Below are 20,318 nucleotides of genomic sequence, written 5' to 3'. Positions count from 1 at the left end.
AATAACCTTGTCTACTAAAAGTTTTTCATTATTAACATTGATTAATTGCACACAAATGTTTTAGCTATTAAAATAATGTATTTTCTCATTAAATGACATTTGAATTGACAAATGAGATTTCTTCTGCTTGAATTAATCAGTGTGTTTACTAATAATACAAAAATGGTTCATCTCACATATTTGCAACCACCCCCTGCAAAAAGAAAAAAGAAAAATAAATTGCAATGTTGTGTTTCAATGTTATGTAATACTATTATTATACTAGTTTTATATGTTGGTCTTTTAAAAGTAATAGAATACTGAAACATTAAAAAAGTTTGAACATGTATTTTTTTTATGAAAAATGAGTGAATTATCCTGATTGAACCATTATCTGTTAGAGGTAAGAAACAACATTGCACTAAATATTGATAGAATAATTAGTAATGGAGTTAGTAATGAAACATTCACTCTGTTTGTTAGGATTACTTTGGTTTCAGACATCTTTTGGATAAATAAAAACGCACTGGTTCAAATTTAGCCAGGAACACCATTGCTGTTTCTGAAAAATGAGCATAACAGGAGGGTTAAATAAGCAGATCTAATGACATTATCTATTTTTCCAAGGATGGAAGCAAACTAAAAGTTAAAAGTGTACATTAAGCATGCAAACATTATTATTTTTTTTATTATTTTAACCTTAATGTTGGTGTTGTCTTCTTTTTGCCCTTTATTTGTTGAAAGTAGTTTTAATTTTGACTCTAAGTGGTATTAAAAAGTCCTAAAACAATTCTACAATTTAGTTCCACATATCTGCAGGTACCCTGTACCCATCACTCTTATTTGCTTGAAGGAGGCTTCAACCAAGATCTATGTAAAACTATTTAGTGACAACAAAGCACTGGCTTTTGAATATAATTCAGCTTTTTAAATACATTTGATTTTATTCCTTTATCTTTAAAAGTTTACATTATCTGTACTTTTTAAAACTTTGCAGGTTTTTATGAGTGAGCAGACTTTAGCAACACACACCTACTACTGTCTCCAAAAACAATTATTAGTGTAAATGATTAACTAATCACTTATTCTTTTTTCTAAAGTTCTTTAGCGTGGTTTTAGCACTAATTATAAATTATAAATAATACATTAAGTACATATATAGACTTATTTCACAGTTTATATTATTCATCATCTGCTGTGCTCTCTAAATAGAACTGCTACAGATCACCATATGGTGCTTTGGCCCCACAGTTGCTGCTTTCATTAGTACCTGGTGTTGTGTTACTGTAAAGGTTGAAACAAAAAAAATGTTTCATCCATTGTTCTACTTTAGACTTTTTATAAAAGAGAAAAAAAATCACGAATACTGTTTGAACTAGCAAAACTTTCCTCCTACTTTCTTCAGAGCTCTTGTTTCCATGCTGCTGCCAGATCTTTCAGGTTCATTGTATGAAGATGGATGAGGGTTTTTGGCCTTTGACCATTACAAAAACAATCTGTACCTCTTGTTGATTAATAGAATATGAAACAGCGGAGTTATTTGGCTTTATAAATGTGGAAAAATGGGTCAAATATTGAATATCAAAAAACAAAAATTAAACAATAAAATTGCTTTGTAGAAGATTTTGGATTTTTAAGGTGAACAAGCAGCAGGAGTTTTCCTTTTTGGTAAGCAAGACAAATGCTGTAAATTCTCTTTCTATAAATGTAGTTGATAAAACTAAATAAAATAAAGTGTTTCATAGCTGAGGAATGTAATTTATGAATCAAATCAACAGATACACACAGATAGTGCCCTCTGCTGGATAAATGAAGAGGCTGCAAGGTTTTTTAATAACAATCAAAATAAGAAATTAGGAAGAATTTTAATTCAGATCAATATGAGTATATAACATGTATTTTGTGTAGCAGTATAGCTTATCAATTGCATATAAACACTGTGTAACAATGAATTTTTTTAATATTTAGAATGTTATTCTTTGCTTTAAAAACTTTTTGTATATTTAATACAGTTGTCTTTCATAGGTGTGGGCCTCTGTCTGCCATTTTCCCAGTGTGGGGGAGTTAAAGGCAAGGCTACTAGGATGCCAAATATAAGGCAAAATATGGACACTGTATTATCTAACTGTAGCACTAGAGCGTTAACAAGCAGCAGGTTAAAATGTAGATAACTGATGATAATCACAGCAGCCCTTTAACAGATCATGAGTGGAAAATTCACCTTTCTCTTTCTAACAAGCAGTTACAACTGCATATTTACTTTGATTTACATATTTAACTTTGATTTTGTAATATAACAACTTTATTCTCGAAGTGTACTGTTTTTAATTTTTAAGAGTTGCCCTAATACGCCATTGTAGGAGACATGAACAGTACTGGAATGAATGAAAAAAATTGTGAGCACGAATTAAAGAAATTGTTCACTCAAATTAAAGAAATCGTGAGCACGAATTAAAGAAATCGTTAGCACGAACTAAAGAAATTGTTCACTAAAATTAAAGAAATTGTGAGCACGAATTAAAGAAATTGTGAGCATGAATTAAAGAAATTGTGAGTACGATTTTAAGAAATGGTGAGCACGAATTTAAGAAATCGTGAGCACAAATTAAAGAAATTGTTCACTTAAATTAAAGAAATCGTGAGCACGAATTAAAGAAATCGTTCATTAAAATTAAAGAAATTGTGAGCACAAATTAAAGAAATTGTTCACTCAAATTAAAGAAATCGTGAGCACGAATTAAAGAAATCGTTCACTAAAATTAAAGAAATTGTGAGCACGAATTAAAGAAATCGTGAGTACGATTTTAAGAAATCATGAGCACGAATTTAAGAAATCGTGAGCACGAATGAAAAAAATCGTTCACTCGAATTGAGAAAATTGTAAGTACAAATTTAAGAAATTGTTCACTCAAATGAAAGAAATCGTGAGTACGAATTGCAAATCATTTACTCAAATTTATGAAAACATGAGAACAAAGTACAAATTGTTTACACAAATTAAAGAAAACAGCTATATTGTTCGCTCTATGTAATATTGTTTTATTCACGGCTTCTCCGTTTTCTCCATTTTTAAGTTTAAATTTAATTTAAAAAATGTTTTAAACACAGATTGATAAAGTTTACCTTTACTATACCACACATATATATATATATTACATATATTCCGTAATTTATTCAGGAATAGACACTCCCACAGTTTTGACCTGCTGTGCTGATGTTGCTCTGGGTCCAGCAGGACTAAACTGCTTTAAAAGTAAATATATGTTCTGATTGGTATGTTGCCAAAATAAATGGCATATTTCACTTAATGTAACAGAGTAAAAGTTATTTTATTTAATGAATTAAATAGAGTGGAGTTAAAGTAAAAAGTCACCTAAAATGGGAATACTTCAGTGAAGAATGTGTAAAAACGGTACAGTATCGAGTTACATTTGCTTTAATACTATTCACCACTGATTCAACGATGAAGCACAACTGGAAGATTATTTTCCAAGACTGGAAAATTATATTTCGGCTATTTTACATTAAAGACACAAAACTCCTTACCTAATTAAAATATACCACGTTTTTACATTATTAAAATGTTAGTAAATGTTTTGTGTACAAAACCATTTAAATTGGCTTTTTGGTTCCATATACAACCATTTTTTAAAAGGTTTGTTAAGGGATTGTAATCTGTTTTCTTACGAAGAACCAAGCAACCCATTACTTTAAGCAGCATAATGGAAAATTGTAATGTCTGAACCTCGAGCTCCCCCTACAGTCAGGAAGTGTAACTCACATGTAAGGTGTCTTCTAAAACAGGGGTTCTCAACCTTTTCTACGTTACGGCCCACCGTAATAATAATAATAATAATAATAATAATAATAATAATAATAATAATAATAATAATAATAATAATAATAATAATAATAATAATAATGATAATAATAATAATAATAATAATAATGATACTATCTAAAAAAACAGAGTATAATAAACTCTTGCTACCATATCTTTACCCTGAAACGGTGATTTAGGCTTTCCAAATATAGTACATGAACTTCTTACTGGAAACATGCTCTAATATTGTGCTTCTTTTGTCTTTTTACCTTTAAATATACACATAAGAATAGCACGTTTTGACATGGTAGCACAACACCTCCGTATGGGTATCTCCATGACGTTTTTTTAATTCAAATGAAGCAACAGGTGTAGTCAATCATAAGTTTAATATTTTTAATCAACCTCACTGTGATCTACAGTTCTATAAATCTGTTTTCAGCTTCTCCTCCGTGGTTGAAAGGCAGCTGTTCTGTGTGTGTGTGGGTGTGTGCGTGTGTGTGTGTGCGTGCGTGTGTGCGTGCGTGCGTGTGTGTGCGCGTCTTTCTTGCGGGCGCGCCTCATTAACACTAAAATTTAATTTCAAGTCGCGAGCCACAAAATATCGTTCTGCGGGCCGCAAATGGTCGGCAGGCCGTGAGTTTGAGCCCCCTGGTTTAAAGTGCTCACTACAGAGTACTGTCTCCCTCTGAGAATGAGCCAGCGGACCCCTAGAGCAGGGGTGTCCAAACTACGACCCGCGGGCCATTTGCGGCCCGTTTCCTGTTTTGGAGCGGCCCGCGAGGTATTTTAGAAATAGAATGAAAGTTGGCCCGCTGGTAAGCAGGTTTTTATAATGTGAGATTCAAAGTTGAACGCTAGGTGTCAGAAACGGGCCAAAGAGTCGGAGAGAGTGAAGTTGAAGCGCAGAAAAACGGACCAAAGAGTCTAAAAGCGGCGAGAGTGAAGTTGAAGCGCAGAAAAACGGGCAAAAGAGTCTAAAAGCAGAGAGAGTGTTCAGTTGTAGCTCAGAAAAACAGGCCAAAGAGTCTAAAAGTGGAGAGGGTGCGCAGTTTTAGCGCAGAAAACGGGCCAAAAGAGTCTAAAACGGAGAGGGTGCGCATTTCTAGCGCAGAAAAACGGGCCAAAGCGTCTAAAAGCTGAGAGGCTGTGCAGTTGTAGCGCAGAAAAATGGGCCAAAGAGTCTCAAGGGGAGAGGGTGCACAGTTGTAGCGCAGAAGAACAGGCCAAAGAGTCTAAAAGCGGAGAGGGTGCGCAGTTGTAGCGCAGAAAAACGGGGCTAAAGAGTCTAAAAGCGGAGAGGGTGCGCAGTTGTAGCGCAGAAAAACGGGCCAAAGAGTCTAAAAGTTGCCGTATTATAATATTAAGGAGTTTAATATTAAGAGACCTCATGAAATGAAACATCAATATGAAAAATCATAGTTTACACAACACTGTCAAAGATAGATAAAATTAAAGTAATCAGGAAAATGTATTATTTAAAGTGGTATATTTCATTATTTGTTTTATTACAGAGTCTGTGGCCCGTGACTTCAAATATATTTCTCCTTCTGGCTCCCAACAAAAAAAGTTTGGTCACCCCTGCCCTCGAGGGTGCTTCGCGCCCCCCCCCCCCCCGGTTGAGAAACCCTGTTCTAAAAGACACAGAGAGACAGAGCTAATGGTTTGGAGAGTCATGTCATCTGCTGGTGTTGCTCCACTGTGTTTTATCAAGTCTAAAATCAGTGCAGTTTTGTTTTCCCACAAAATCTTACAGCACTTCATGCTTCCCTCTGCTGACAACTTTTATGGAGATGCAGATTTCATTTTCCAGCAGGACTTGGCACACTGCCCATACTGCAGAAAGTACCAATTGGTCTTATATAATCAAAGTTTCTGAGACACTGATTTTTGGGTTTTATTGGCTGTAAGCCAATAAAAGAAATAAACACTTAAAATTGATCAAATATTTTTGAGATGGCCCTGTAAGGCTCTTAGGTGCAGGCAGGAGCTCTGGAGTGGTGTCAGCCAGCTGTTTACTCTCCACTGTAGCAAAAGATGCTCCACATATGAGCTGCTAACTCATCCATTTCCCTTTATAAAGCTACGAGTCGTCTCTCAAATATGGTGAAGAAGGCGACGTTTATACAAGTATCAATGTGTGCATGTGAGGCGTTTAGGAACAGATTTGTTCACATTACACACAGATCTGATCTGATCTGATCTGAGCAAAAAATCGGATTTGAGCAATGTGGTTTTAATGTGAATGTAGCCATATGTAACACTAATAATGAAGCACTAATAATATAATTTATATATTGATCACTGAAAACTGTATTCCTCAAACATACATTTTGATATACACAGAAAGCTCTACAAACATTTTAATCTAGTACTGCTGTAAATTAAATAAATTAAAATAGTACACCAAACAAGTTGTAGAAAGGAAATAAGAAAAAATATTGCTCAGAACTCAGATAAACACACAGGCCACAGATACTTCACAATGACAAAGTGAGTCTTCATTAATTCCTTGAGGAGATGCACCTGTGTTTTGTCACGATGGGCTTGAGGTGAGGGGCGGAGCCTATAGCCACCTGGAGCACATGGCTGGTGCATTCCCCACTGAGGCCAGCAGAAGGAGACATAACAACGGATCCAGAAGAACAAAAGAAATATGAAAAAAATATGCTGTAATAAACTCACTATATATTCCTCTGCCAATTACCCAAACCAATCATTTGGACTCCCCTATCACTAGTGAAGCGTCAACATCAGGAGGGTGAAGACTAGCACATGCCTCCTCCAATAAATGTGAATTCAGCTCTTGCCTCTTTTCAAACTGCACGCTCGGAGGAAAGCGCAGCGACTCGGTTCTGATACATCAGCTCTCAGAAGCCTTGTGCTGATCAACTTCAGCCTTTGGAGTAATGTGGGGTGAGAGACCGCCATCTACCCACTCAAAGAGAGCAAGGCCAGTTGTGCTCTCTCAGGGCTCCAGCAGCTAATAGCAAGCTACATGAACAGGATTCGAACCAACCCATGTATTGTTTATTCTGTATTTGACCTATATTTGCATTTCAACTACGATTTTACCATGCTTGACTCAATGTTTATGGTATGCTCTCTGCCCTTTGTGTTTGTTTTCTGTTTTTTACCTTGCTTGTTTCTGACTACGATTTTGGATTACCTTTTATTTTAATAATACTTTTATTATATTATTGTGTTGATCTCATCCCTGCCTGGCCCTGACACGGACAGAAAATACACGTTATATTAATAGTGGTCCACATAATACGTCATATTTTATGCAACAGCACTTTTTTGCTATGGAAATGACAATGAAGATTCTAGGAAGCTATAGGTGGGTAGGCAAAACTAGGCTTTTTCCAACAGTGATTTAATTAGCAAACATCTGAGTATGTGTAATTCAATCTGTATGAAAGTAGGTCAAGAGAGTCTGCTTATCTGGTTACTTACAGTAATCCAAAACTTTCCATCTGTTCACCACTGTAATGTGGGTTTACACTTTTCTCCTATACATAGCATACAGCCACCTGAAGACCAACACGTGTCTCACACGTGTCTCTAAAGCATCAGAATCACACACTATCACTATTTTCTTCACTGCATCTTTATTAAGAGTCTGTAGACTCTGCTGTTTGTAAAATCCTCTGTATGCAGTTAAACCTGTCCGGGTTCTCCGTGTGCACAATTTGTTTGCCAGACCTCAGTGTAGCTGGTGACTCGTGAATGAATCATTCTTTTGAACCGATTCTTTTTAGTTAAACGGAGAATCGATTCAGTTCATTGAGAGGAATCATATACGAAGCAAATACAGTAAATACGCCAGATTTAAGCCCTAATAATAATAATAATAATAATAATAATAATAATAATAATAATAATAATAATAATTATTATTATTATTATTATTATTATTATTATTATTATTATTATTATAATAGCATAAATAGAGCTGCTGCACTATATTATGGAGGAACTGCGTATTTTTTTAATTAGCTCTTCGCTGTGGTGTTTTCGTTCGTCATAAAGGTAAAAAAGCTTAGTGTGATGTTTTTATAAACAGGAACTTGTTTAAAACTGATTTCTCAAGAATAAAAAACTATAACTTATAGCAGTTAGTTCCAGTGATTCAAAAAGATCCATTTTGTTGTTTATATATTGGATTACTTTTATTTAATTATGCACTTTTTTAAATTATTGCGCTTGTCTCATTCTGCGCATCCACATCCAAGTATTTGCCCCATTACATATTTATTTATCAATCAAACTTTAATATCAGATAAAAATAATCTGAGTAAATATTAAAAGCACTGTTTGAATAATACTTTATTTGCCCTAAAGTTAAAGGGGAAGGGTTACACTCGAAAACAAGGGGAAGGGGTAAAGTGGTAGGGCCAAGGGTTAAATGGGATTGGGACTGAAGCAGCTTGTTGGTAGGAATGTGATGAATCAGAGGTTCGGTTCATTGTGGAAGGAGTCGGTTCAGCGGGGTGAATCACTGTAGCGGTGGTTTATCGGCTGTCGCTGCGAAGCTGAGTTCAACCCTGACCGGTCAATCGTCAGGATGAACCGAGCCAGAACATGGCGGATATTGAGGAGTTACGGGTAGGCTACAGTGTTGTGATAGCTGACAGTGGCTGTGTGCTTCTCTGAGCTCAGGGGAAGCTCGCTCTGCCCGCAGTGCTCTGCGGGCCACGGCTCGGCCTGCGGGTGGGAGTCAGAGAGCGGCGGGGTGGCTCAGAGCTGTAGGCCCGAGAGCTGCTGCTAGAGTCCCGCTAGAGAGAGAGAGAGAGAGAGAGAGAGAGAGAGAGAGCGAGCGAGCTGCTGCTGCTGCTGCTGCTGCGTTAGCATATCAAGGTGCATTGGCTTCGGTTATATTATTATTAATTTTAATATTATTAATATTATCTAAATGCTTTTGGTTTATGTGTTCAGTTTTCACAGTAAAGTGTTTGATAATTCTGTAGTTAAATGCTGTAGAGTGTCTCTTCGCTCGGGGCTCTTTTGTTGTTGTCTGTTAGCCTGTTAGCGGGTTAGCAAAGCTAAGCTAACAGCACTGCTACAAACATTTGCAAACCTAACCGTTAGCTTAAAGCTAAGTTACCTTACTAACATACAACTCAAGTTTTCGGGGATTTAACCTCCTAAATCTGAGTTAATTCTTTCAAATTGGTAGCTAATGGTTTTGGTAAAGCCATAGTTGGTGACTGACAGCTGTAGGTTAAGTTAGCTAGGGTGTGTTTAGCTATTTTAGCTAAGCTAGTAGTGTATTAGTGTTGATTTCTGGTCTCAGTGTTGTAGTTAGTTAGTTTTCCTCTTTATGTTGCTTTAAATTACTTAATTATACATGAGTAGTTATTTAAAACGCACACAGTGAGAAACTGCACACTAAGTCTGTATTTTTGCTTGTGACTTTAACCTCCCCTAGACTCTTCTTTCTTTGTCCTTGATGTTACAGGACTCTCATTCTTAATTATAATCTAATATCCTCAGTAAACATGCCATAAAGATTATCTAACTGTGGAAAAAATGTATTATACACACCAAATCTGACTGTGAAGTTTCATATTAACTCAAATGCCAAGTTAAGCCTGTTCTGTGTCTTGTTTACAATGTTTATCTAATGAGTTTTGGACTTATTCTCAACATTTTAGATGCAATTCGCGCACATTTGTAAAGGATTTTTAAAGAAAAAAGGATTAACAAGTAAGAACGATCAAGCATGGACCGTATGTTGAAGGGTCAGTTGAGATTTTCTTACTCTTTTGGGGAGTGGGGGTTCTGGCAGGGAAATGTTTGTGTGGGATGTCTTTTGAACAATGCATAATGTTACACTGGGGTAGACGTATATCTTTTTATATAATTTATATTTGTAAATGTATAGACCTTGATTTAGTCAAATGTGTATACAAAAACATCATAATTATATATACATATTGATTTCAAATCAGACTTCTTTATTGGGTATGATACCTCTTATTTTAAGCATTCCTCTTGTTTACTGTCATGCCTTTTTTGTTATATTTTATTAGACATTGAAACAGCCTAAATGTGTCATAGAATCACTTCTTTTTATCACCTGCTATAAATGCAAATTTACCTAACCAGACTTTGAACTTGTCCCTGTCACCTTTTTCAGTTGTTTGCCTTTATGGTTCTTTGTATTTGTTTTGCAGAATATGGTATCAAGTTTCCGTGTCTCAGAGCTGCAGGTACTGCTAGGTTTTGCTGGAAGGAACAAGAGTGGTCGCAAGCATGAACTTCTGCTGAGGGCTTTGCATTTGATAAAGAGTGACAGTAATCCTGCTGTGCAAATTAAAATCAAGGAACTGTATCGCCGGAGATATCCTCGAACATTTGACAGTCTTTCGGAGTTATCAAACATTAAGGCCTACTTTCAGACAGGGGACAGATCAACGGTTGTAAGTCCGGAACTTTCTCTTGGTGCTAGTCACTCAGACGTGGTGCATCAGCAGTTGGCCACCCGCAAATCACCAGCATTTCAGGACTCAAAGCCCAGGATGAACATGCAGCAGCCAAACCCACTTATGCCCCCTGTCCACCCGGACGTCCAGATGAAGTCCCTCCCATTTTATGATGTGTTGGATGTATTGATCAAGCCATCGAGTTTAGGTAATTTTGGTGGGGATTTTTATGGGCTCCTACAATGTCAAATATGCCAAACAATGATTTTAAAAGTATTTTTTTTATATAAAGTATATAATTTTATTTTTTAATACTATAATACGAAATGTGGCATTGTTAAAATATTTAACTATTTTAAATACATTATATTTTCATTAAAAATGCATCAAGAATGTTGGCTTGTACTTTATTTTTATCACTGTAGTGAAAAATCCTTGTACCTCAAAAATGGCAATTTTAAAGGTATAAAAAAAGTTTAAAAGTATATTTCATTTATCACATTCTTATTCAGTGCAGGCCAATTACGATAATTACGGTATTGACATATTGTATGTCAAAATTAAATAATATATTATTAAAATAAAATTAATTAAAATAATATATATATATATTTAAATACATGATACTGTGTGGGGGCTTTCTTTAAAATTATTGATTTTATATAATAGTCTTGGACTACAGAGTATTTTATACACACACACACACAAAATGCTGTGTTGTCCAAAACTAGGCTTAATCCCTGTGTTTGAAGTACCCCGCAGTATAAAAAAATATATGAATCATACCAAAACGGAAAAAAATGGGAGATGCAAGGTTTTGTCTGACAGCAGCGTAATTAAACTTAGTATCTAAATTATATTCTTGTACTTCTTTCCCCACAGGACCCAGTACTGTTCAGAGGTTTCATCAGGAAAAGTACTTCATCTTTGCCTTGACTCCACAGCAAGTGAGAGAAGTTTGTATTTCACGGTAAGAATTAAGAATGACTTAATTCTTGTCTCTTTAATTTTTTTTCTTGGTTTATTTCTTTTGTGGCTGATTTGGCTTGCTGCTGTTGATGATGTCTCTTATCCATGTATTTAAATTTGATTGTTTGTTAAAAGGGATTTCCTTCCTGGTGGGAGAAGAGACTATATGGTTCAAATACAGTTACGGTAAGGATGACTCTCAATTTAATGTTGTGTAGTTTATGAAGCTGTGATATTGGTCCTCGAGCTTACTACTACTTCTTTTTTTTGGTTTGTTTGTTTACAGGTTCTGCCTTTCAGAGACCAGTTGCCCTCAAGAGGACAACTATCCCAACAGTCTTTGCATCAAAGTCAATGGGAAGCTCTTTCCTTTACCAGTGAGTAATTAGATGTCTCTCATACTTCATCAATTAGGATGTAATGTGGATGTGAAAATGAGCAGATTTGATGTTTCTTTTTTCTGCGTTTGTGCTAGGGCTATGCACCACCTCCTAAGAACGGTGTTGAACAAAAGAGGCCTGGAAGGCCTTTGAACATCACGTCTCTCGTCAGATTGTCCTCTGCAGTACCCAATCAGATATCAGTCACGTGGGCACCTGAAATAGGAAAGGTAGGCAGATTAATAAATAAAAAACAATGTTTTGATTTAAGTTTAAATGTTTGATAGTTGTACCTAATTTTTTTATTTTTTCCCCCAGACATATTCCATGTCCGTTTACTTGGTACGGCAGCTGACGTCACCGTTGCTACTGCAAAGATTACGAATGAAAGGGATCAGAAACCCTGACCACTCAAGAGCACTAAGTAAGAATTCTTAATATACAAAGATTGTTTAGTATTTAAAAGAAGAATAACAGCATTTCCTGTACAGGAAATATTTTAAATTCTGTCCTGTTGATTTATTTTGGGATGTTTTCTGTGCTTTTTATTCATAGTGCTTTGTCACTTGTTGTTGGGGGATTATTTCTCAGAATCATTAATGTAATTAAAAATACTCACTTTCTGTCATGTTTTTAGTAAAAGAAAAGCTCACAGCAGACCCAGACAGTGAAATAGCTACAACCAGTTTGCGAGTGTCCCTCATGTGCCCAGTAAGTTCTGAAGGTTTTATATATTTTATCTTTGCAAAATATTTTTTCATATTTTAACATGCCTTTTTGAATTGCGTTTGTATTACTAATTAAAAAATGTTCTTTCACAGCTCGGAAAGATGCGCCTCACAGTTCCCTGTCGAGCGGTTACCTGCTCTCACCTTCAGTGTTTCGATGCAGCTCTGTACCTGCAGATGAATGAAAAGAAACCCACCTGGATCTGCCCTGTGTGTGACAAGAAAGCCACATATGAGAGTCTGATCATTGATGGGTAAGTACTGTATGTCTTGGTTGTTTGCAGGCATGGTTTGGATAATGAAATTTGCAACTTACCACGGTTAATTCCAAAATTGGTTGGCCGTCATTAACGGTACACAGGGAAACACATTGGTTGATTTTTATTTATAAGACACTCTCCGGTCATTTGCCAGAATACATCACTTCATTGATGAATGTAAACAGCAGTAATTATCAGACTCGCTCTAGTGATTGGATCAGCTGTCAGGTTCCAACAAGCTGAAATTCACTTCAGAAAACTTTTAAACTCAGCTTACTGGTGTCACTCAGTCATTTTAAACTTTTAATATCTAATTTACCTTCAGAGAGCCTGTACCTGTTTTACTTAATCTTATTTATTCCTAACCTTTATTTCTTGCTTTAGTTCTTCTCATAGTTCTTTATTTTCTGTTTATTTCTTCATTATTTTATTTTTTTAAATAAAACTATATTATTGCCTTTTAACTGGTTTTAATTAGTTTATTGTATTATTATTGCTATTTTATTAGTATATTTATATTATATAAATTATATATATATATTGTTAGTTGATGTGTTTGTATTTTTATTGTACTATGTAAAAGTTAGTTTTTTTTATTAATCTTATCATCTTTGATCTATTAATTTCTTAATAATTCCAAGTTTTATTATTGTTACTATTGTTATTTTACTCATGTTATTTTTACTTTATCTATTTTTTAATTTTTTTATTTACTGTTATTTTAAAAAGATAAAATGTAGTTATTATTTTATTTGTCATGTCAATTAGTGTATTTGTAAATGCTCGGCTACATGGAAAATGAGGGTTGCCCTCAATGTACTTTCGAGTTAAAATAAAGCTTGATTGATTGGGTGTTCTCAGGCTCTTCATGGAAATATTGAACGACTGCACAGATGTGGACGAAATCAAGTTCCAGGAAGACGGGACCTGGTGTCCAATGAGACCAAAGAAGGAGGCGCTAAAAGTTTCATCTCCAATTATACCCAAAATTGAGTGTAAGTATTTATTGAAAATAGATTATCACTGGAATGGAATGGTTGCCATGTCAGTTCTGATTTACAGCAAGAGTTTGTATTTTAAATATGTAATTTATGTATTTAAAAATAGAATTTTAGATCAGTTAAATTAGAAACAGAAAATCCTCTAAATATTTATTCACTGTATTCTTGAGAGAAGATACAAGATTGTCTTGAAGACAGGGGTTTCCTTTCCCCAAAAACTCCTTTTGCGGGGAAATAGCCTTGTGCCAGTATACTTACAAAATAAACTTGCTAAAGATTGGTTTGACAAAGGAATTATTTGTTTGAAACATCGTTAAAAAGGTCTGTTTGGTTTAAACAAGAATTTGGGATGAATAATAAAGTTTTCTCTTGTTATTTACAACTGAGGGTCTTTCTTAGCGGCATCTTACCAAACATGTCAGCCTTGGAATCCATATGTCATTTATATGAACCATTAAGTAAAGCTATTTTAAATGTATATGAATTACTATTGTCTAATAAGTCAATACACAATCCAGATAGATCTAAAATCAAATGGGGGGAAAAAGAACTGGGGTTGTCTATAGATCCACATATGTGGGGAGATCTTTGTAGAGATGTGGTCATTTCTACCATTAGCTCAATATATTGATTGATTTTAATTTAATTTCGTACACTAACTTTATTGTACTCCAGCTAAGCTGCATAATATTTAATTCAAATGTTCCCCCATTTGTTATAGATGAAGTGTTATTGATGAAATCTTTTTACATGGTCATGGCCTAAATACATGGCTTCTGGCTGAGATTCTTGGTATCTCTTTTCCAATAGATCTATAAGTTTGCCTTTTGGGTAATTTGGGTAACTCTGACTTTAAAAATAGTTGTGCTACAAGGGTCACTGAAATCCTTTTTATAGCAACTAAAGGTTATGCTGCTCATACCTGAAAACTTAATAAAAATTCCTTTCTGTATGTGGATTTCTGAAACTAACCAGTGTATATGCCTAGAAAAGATCACCTACGTTTTGAGAAAAAAAATGGAAATGTTTTATTTGTGGCAGCCCTTTAACTATATTAAAAAATGCTCCTTTGACCAGATTGACTGATTTGGAGTGATGCAAGCTCTTGTTGAACTTTCTCTGACAATATTTGTTAGTTGCACATTAGGTATTTATACTATATGCATAATTATATTATAATAATAGAAAAATTATTTGATTATTTATGATACAAATAAGTAATAAAGTAAGATTGTAAAAATCCAAGATATTTGAGCAATTGTCTGAAATTATTGGTCCATGTGGACTTGCAAATGTTTGAAAAATAAGCATTTAAATTAGCACAAATGAAAATGTTGTATTTTAATGTGTGTTTACAGTTTGTAGAATAGGAGCAGTTTCACATGTCCAGTATTAATTGGGTACTGTATTGTGTTTAGGATAAGTCTGATTTGAACACAGAAAGAGAGCACAGATTGACCAGTTGATGTAGTGCGGTTCAAAACATTTAAATGTGAAAAATCTGTATTTCATAATTACATTAAATAAATTATTAAAATTGTATTTTTTGTCACATGGGTAACAAAGGTTATCTGTGTAAGGTAGCTAATGAGCTAACACTACTACTAACCAGTGAAAAAAAAAAAGGTAGTGTAAAAAAATATAATAAAACCTGCAAAATGTGTCTGGTGCTCAACCTTCAGCCAAATGTTTCATTTTTACATTTTCATTTCCTTTAGTTCTCAGAAATATATTTAAATTGTTTATTTATCAGCAATAGTAGTTAATGTTGTGCTGAGCCTAACATCAGCTACAGCCGTGTTCTCATGTCATTCATAAGTATGTCTTACCCAAAATATTTTTTCAGGGTTATTTGCTGAAGAACAGAGTAATCAAGACTTTTGTTTTGACCGCTACAATATCTCTTTCCTTTGATCTTTCAGGTGCTGCCCCTGTCCGGCAGAGTGCAGTGGTTCCCTATTCAGAACCCAGCAGCACAAAGAAGGCTGACGTGATTGATCTGACCCTCGAAAGCTCTTCAGATGATGATTCAGAACCAGACCCTCCCTTGAAAAAGCGATGTCTCTATATGTCCAAACAAGAGGAAATCCATAGCAAAGGGTGAGCGGTAGCTGTCATCATACTCAGAATATTATAGTCAACAGAGGGAAGCATGAAGTGCTGTAAGATTTTCTGGGAAAACACTGAACTGACTTTGTACTTGATAAAACACAGTGGACCAACACCAGCAGATGACATGACTCTTCAAACCATCATGCAGTGCAGTTTTTTTTTTCCGGAAAATCTTACAGCACTTCATGCTTGCCTCTGCTGACAACTTTTATGGTGATGCAGATTTCATTTTCCAGCAGGACTTGGCACGCTGCCCACACTGCCAAAAGTACCAATTGATCTTCTATAACATTAGAATATTCTGAGACACAGATTTTTGGGTTTTTATTGGCTGTTATCCATAATCATCAATAATAAAAGAAATAAACGCATAAATTAGATCACTGTGTGTAATACATGTATGATTTTCACAATTTGGGCTGAATTACTGAAATAAAGTTCAAAGATATTCCGATTTTTTTTTTTAGATGCACCTGTAAATATTAAGGGTTTTGCTGCATTGTGTGATTCATTAAAGACTAACCCTGAATTTCCTGGATTTTGTCTTACCTCAGGGTTTTGACCTATCAGCCATCAACAGTTCGGGTGCCAAATGTCCAGGCACTGGACACATCATACCTAACATCCTCCATAGCAGACTATGCAGTTCCATTCCACCATTCAACATTGTCAACTATTCCCACCGATATGCAAAGTATGCTATAATCTCATTGATTTATTAGATAAAGTTTCATACAGGTGAAATGCGTGATTTAGAATTTCTCATTGTGTTTTTATTTTTTTCTCTCCGTGTCCTTCTGTTCAGGTCTTGATTTATTTTCTTTACTTCAAGCAGACCCCCAGGTATGTGTTTAAAATCTCTATATGCCTTTAGACTAGTGGTGTCAATCGATTAAAAAATTTAATCCAATTAATCACAATAAAATTGTGATTAACTGCGATTAATCACATTTTGTTTTTACTCAGCCTAAATTATTATAGTATATATTATAACTCTAACCGGGTCTGAGCTGGAAGTCTGAACCCTAGTGTTACTGCTGGACACCGTATGAGCGCGTCGTTCAGCCAGAAAATATGCATTGGTCGGGGGCGGGGCAGATTACGGCGAAAGTAGGAGTCAAACTTGGTGCCTTAATTAACTTGCATTAAAAAAATAGTAACGCGTTACTGATTCCAAGTTAACAGCGTGCGTTAACGCTTTAACGTTGACACCCCTACTTTAGACGCTTAATGTTTATGACTTACAGTATACCTCTTTACCACAAGTTAGCACATTTTCCTTGGGCAATATAAATATATATTTTATTATTATTTATTTTTTTAAATTACATTTTCTGTCCAATATACAAGGCCCACTTTTTAGGACTCTCCCTATTACTAGTGATGCCCCAACGCCAGGAGACTGAAGACTAGCACATACCTCTCCTGATACATGTGAAGTCAGCCATGCCTCTTTTCTAACTGCTGCTGATGTAGCATTGTCGAGTAGCATCACAGCGCTCTCTGAGAAAAGCGCAGCGACTTGATTCTGATGCATCAGCTCACAGACGCCCTGTGCTGATATTTATTGTGTACATTTTTTTTAAAAATTGGAATATAATATTTTCACCATACGGCCCAGCCCTGCCTGGTGTCTTCTTGAAATGTAGAGTTTGACTCTTTCAACAGCACTACAGCACCCTTCTCACTTTATTAAGTTTAGTCAGTTTTTGTTCACACACAAGACAAATTGAGGCATTGTGTTTTAGGCCTGCCTTTTATAAATCTAGTAACCATATTCTGTATTCCAGCAGCATTACCGGAGCCCAGTGTTCCTGGACAGCCTCCCCAGCAGCCTCCAGAGTGCCACTACCAGTGCTGGCCTTGTGTCCTCATCAGTCCCGTACGAGACAGCCGCACATGGAGGGAGCTCCAGTCACGAAACGGGAGTCATTACCGGAGGATCCTCCAGTCTGTCAGATATTATCTCTCTGGACTGATGGAGTCACGGTTTCGGTCTACGCAGGCCAGCACGACACAATCACCAAGCAAACTGCCATGGGCCACGGGTTTAAAGACTTATGCCAGACTTTAATCATGGTTAAGCATCATACTTACAATTATGGTATATAAATGGTAGGTATTGCTGTAGATTACTGCAACAATGGGAAGCGGCATGTTTTGCGTTGCTTATAGATGTCGGTAGCACCAGATGGTTTTGGGAATTCCAGAAATCCAGCCCTGACTTGTGCTCTCTTACTGTCCTTTCTCCTTCTGAAGTTTTTTTTTTATTATTTTATTATTATACACTTTTTAACGTTGTAACAGTGACTCATACCCATTGCCTTTTTGATTGAACGGACTGAACAAGCAAATCAGTCAATGAAATGTTGGACTGGTTGGACTGGGAACACTGGACACATGTTGAGTTCACGGAGTCATGTTGTGTTGGAAACGGTGCAGCAGTGTTTTTTGTTGGAAACTTGTGAAATTACTCTGGGCAGCTCGGAATTTTAATGTAGTACTAACCAATTTATGCAGTGCAATTTACCTTCATCTCAAAGGTCCTAATTTAGCGTTAAGCAATAAAACAAGCTTGATGTGTGTTCAATTGCACAATATGTTAAATGGTAAATTTATAGACTGTAATCTGGTTTCTTTCTGCTAAAAGTTCAGATTACATCAGCAGGTTATGTTGTTTGTTATTTTTTTGCCACTTGTGTGTTTTTTTTTTGTATCATTAAGTTTAATTTGATTTTCGGCTGTGTGCTTTTTATTAAGGGCCCCTCAGATGATTAGCTTCTGTTTTGTTAATTAACAATCTTTGTTTGTCGACCTGCGTTATACTGTATTTGTATGTGGGAACTTTGTCCTCTTTTTACTATTTAAACTGTGCTTTTGAATATCCACCTCAAAAACTCTTACTCAAATTATGTTTATAATTAAAAAAACACGATTGTCAATAATGTTTCGCTTCTGCCATCTTTAGTAAACAGATCAGTTTCTGCCAGAATGAAACTGCTGTCCTGCAAATTGTTGAACTTCAATTTGCAGTTTGTAATTGAAGTTTAATTTAAGTTTAATGTTGTTGCTCCCAAACAGTAATATATAACCACGCTGTTTTAATATTTACAGCTTGTGTCCGTCAGCAGGCTGCTTGAGAAACTCTTTACTATACGCTTTTTACAGCAGAGAGATGGTCGTGTGGCTTTTTTTTTATTATATATATATATATATATATATATATATATATATATATATATATATATATATATATATATATATATATATATATATATATATATATTATTTTTTCCTCTTGGTATTGGTGATTTATTATTATTTGACATGCTTTGTGGAAAATCGGAAACACCTCGTGTATTTCCTCAAACCTCAAATCTGCTCTTCTGTCAATTGTTTTTGCCAAAAAAAGTAGATTAATCGCAAATTATTATATATAGCTGTTATACCTGTACAAATGTGATGTCACTAAGCTGCAAGGTCAGGGTTCAGCAGTCGTATCAGTAAAGAGCCTCTGTGGCTGCAGGTTTTCATTCCAAACAGGCAGAAGCACACCCTGGCCGGTTTTCAGAATGTTTCTCACGCAGTGCTTCTAGTTCTGGTTTTAAAAAATGAGGCCAGAAATGGATAGTAAAGGTGATACAAACAGTAATAGTTTATTCTGTCATGAGACTCCTATACTCTCTTGTGGTAGTCTAGCTAAGCTGTTTTTGTTATAGTCTAGAGTTTTATCATTTAATGTAGTTAAATAGCAAGTACACAGTATCTGTATTATCACAATTAAACAGTAAAAGGTTTTTATTAAACAATACAAACCTACATGGCCTTGTGAAAACGTGTTAAAACATAACTCTGGTTTATCACACCTGATTTCAATTTCTCTAGCCACGCCCTGGCCTGCCACACCAGTTCTCAATCAAAAAAATCACTTAAATAGAACCTGTCTGGCAAAATGAAGTAGACCAAAGTAGACTCAAAAACTAGACATTCCAATATCCAAAAAAATTCAGGAACAAACGAGAAAGTAAATAATTGAGATCTATCAGTCTTGGAACAGTGATTAACAGTGGCCGGCTAACCAAAATTGCTCCAAAAGCGCAGTGACAACTCATCTAAGAGGTCACAAAAGACCCCACAACATTCAAAAAACTGCAGGCCTCATTTGCTTCAGTTAAGATCAGCGTTCACCATAAGAAAGAGCTGGGCAAAAATGACCGGCATGTTAGAGTGCTAAAATAAAAATCAATGTTGAGCAAACAAAACGTTTGATGATCCCCAAGATTTTTGAGAAAAGTTGAACTTTTTGGAAGGTGTGTGTCCCTTTACATCTGGCAAAAAAGTTACACCACATTTCAGAAAAAGAACATCATACATTACAGTAAAATACAGTGGTGGAACTGGAACACTTGTTGTGATAAATGGAACCGTGAATTTCACCAAAAGTCTACCAAAAAAATCCCAAAGAAGAATGTGTGGCCATCTGTTCATGACCTTAATCTAAACCCAACTTGGGTTCTGCAGCAGGACAATGATCTAAAACACACCAGCAAGTCCACCTCTGAATGGCTGAAGAAAAACAAAGTGAAGACTTTGGAGCGGCCCAGTCAAAGTCCTGAATCTGAATGAGATGCTGCG

At 35.5% G+C, this 20,318-nt stretch overlaps 1 protein-coding gene across 5 annotated transcripts; it reads left to right on the top strand.

Moving 5' to 3' along the window:
- The first annotated feature begins 8,264 nt into the window (after window positions 1-8,264).
- On the top strand, window positions 8,265-18,628 carry pias2 (protein inhibitor of activated STAT, 2). 5 transcript variants are annotated; one of them, XM_049470544.1, is made up of 15 exons: window positions 8,302-8,665; window positions 9,463-9,549; window positions 9,985-10,441; window positions 11,116-11,203; window positions 11,338-11,388; window positions 11,489-11,579; window positions 11,678-11,812; window positions 11,901-12,006; window positions 12,220-12,293; window positions 12,404-12,564; window positions 13,432-13,565; window positions 15,494-15,671; window positions 16,238-16,377; window positions 16,489-16,526; window positions 17,474-18,628. In XM_049470544.1, exons 3-15 carry the CDS (start codon window positions 9,988-9,990, stop codon window positions 17,660-17,662), a joined length of 1,839 nt encoding a protein of 612 aa, XP_049326501.1. In that variant the 5' UTR covers window positions 8,302-8,665; window positions 9,463-9,549; window positions 9,985-9,987; the 3' UTR covers window positions 17,663-18,628. The 5 variants fall into 5 exon arrangements, with proteins under 5 accessions (XP_049326500.1, XP_049326499.1, XP_049326501.1 ...); XM_049470545.1 differs by having other exon boundaries at window positions 8,322-8,413; XM_049470543.1 differs by lacking the exon at window positions 9,463-9,549 and having other exon boundaries at window positions 8,265-8,413; window positions 17,477-18,628.
- The last annotated feature ends 1,690 nt before the right edge of the window (window positions 18,629-20,318 follow it).

The sequence above is a fragment of the Astyanax mexicanus genome, chromosome 22 (genome assembly GCF_023375975.1).
Source record: "Astyanax mexicanus isolate ESR-SI-001 chromosome 22, AstMex3_surface, whole genome shotgun sequence".
NCBI lineage: Eukaryota > Metazoa > Chordata > Actinopteri > Characiformes > Acestrorhamphidae > Astyanax > Astyanax mexicanus.
This window is presented reverse-complemented; position numbering and strand designations above follow the sequence as displayed.

Bases quoted from the DNA above. Each gene is read 5' to 3' on its own strand.
- pias2 (XM_049470542.1), top strand. From the start codon at position 8,390: ATGGCGGATATTGAGGAGTTACGG. The intron at 12,294-12,403 runs GTAAGTTCTGAA...GTTCTTTCACAG, and splicing joins GAGTGTCCCTCATGTGCCCA to CTCGGAAAGATGCGCCTCAC. The intron at 15,672-16,237 runs GTGAGCGGTAGC...GTCTTACCTCAG, and splicing joins GAGGAAATCCATAGCAAAGG to GGTTTTGACCTATCAGCCAT.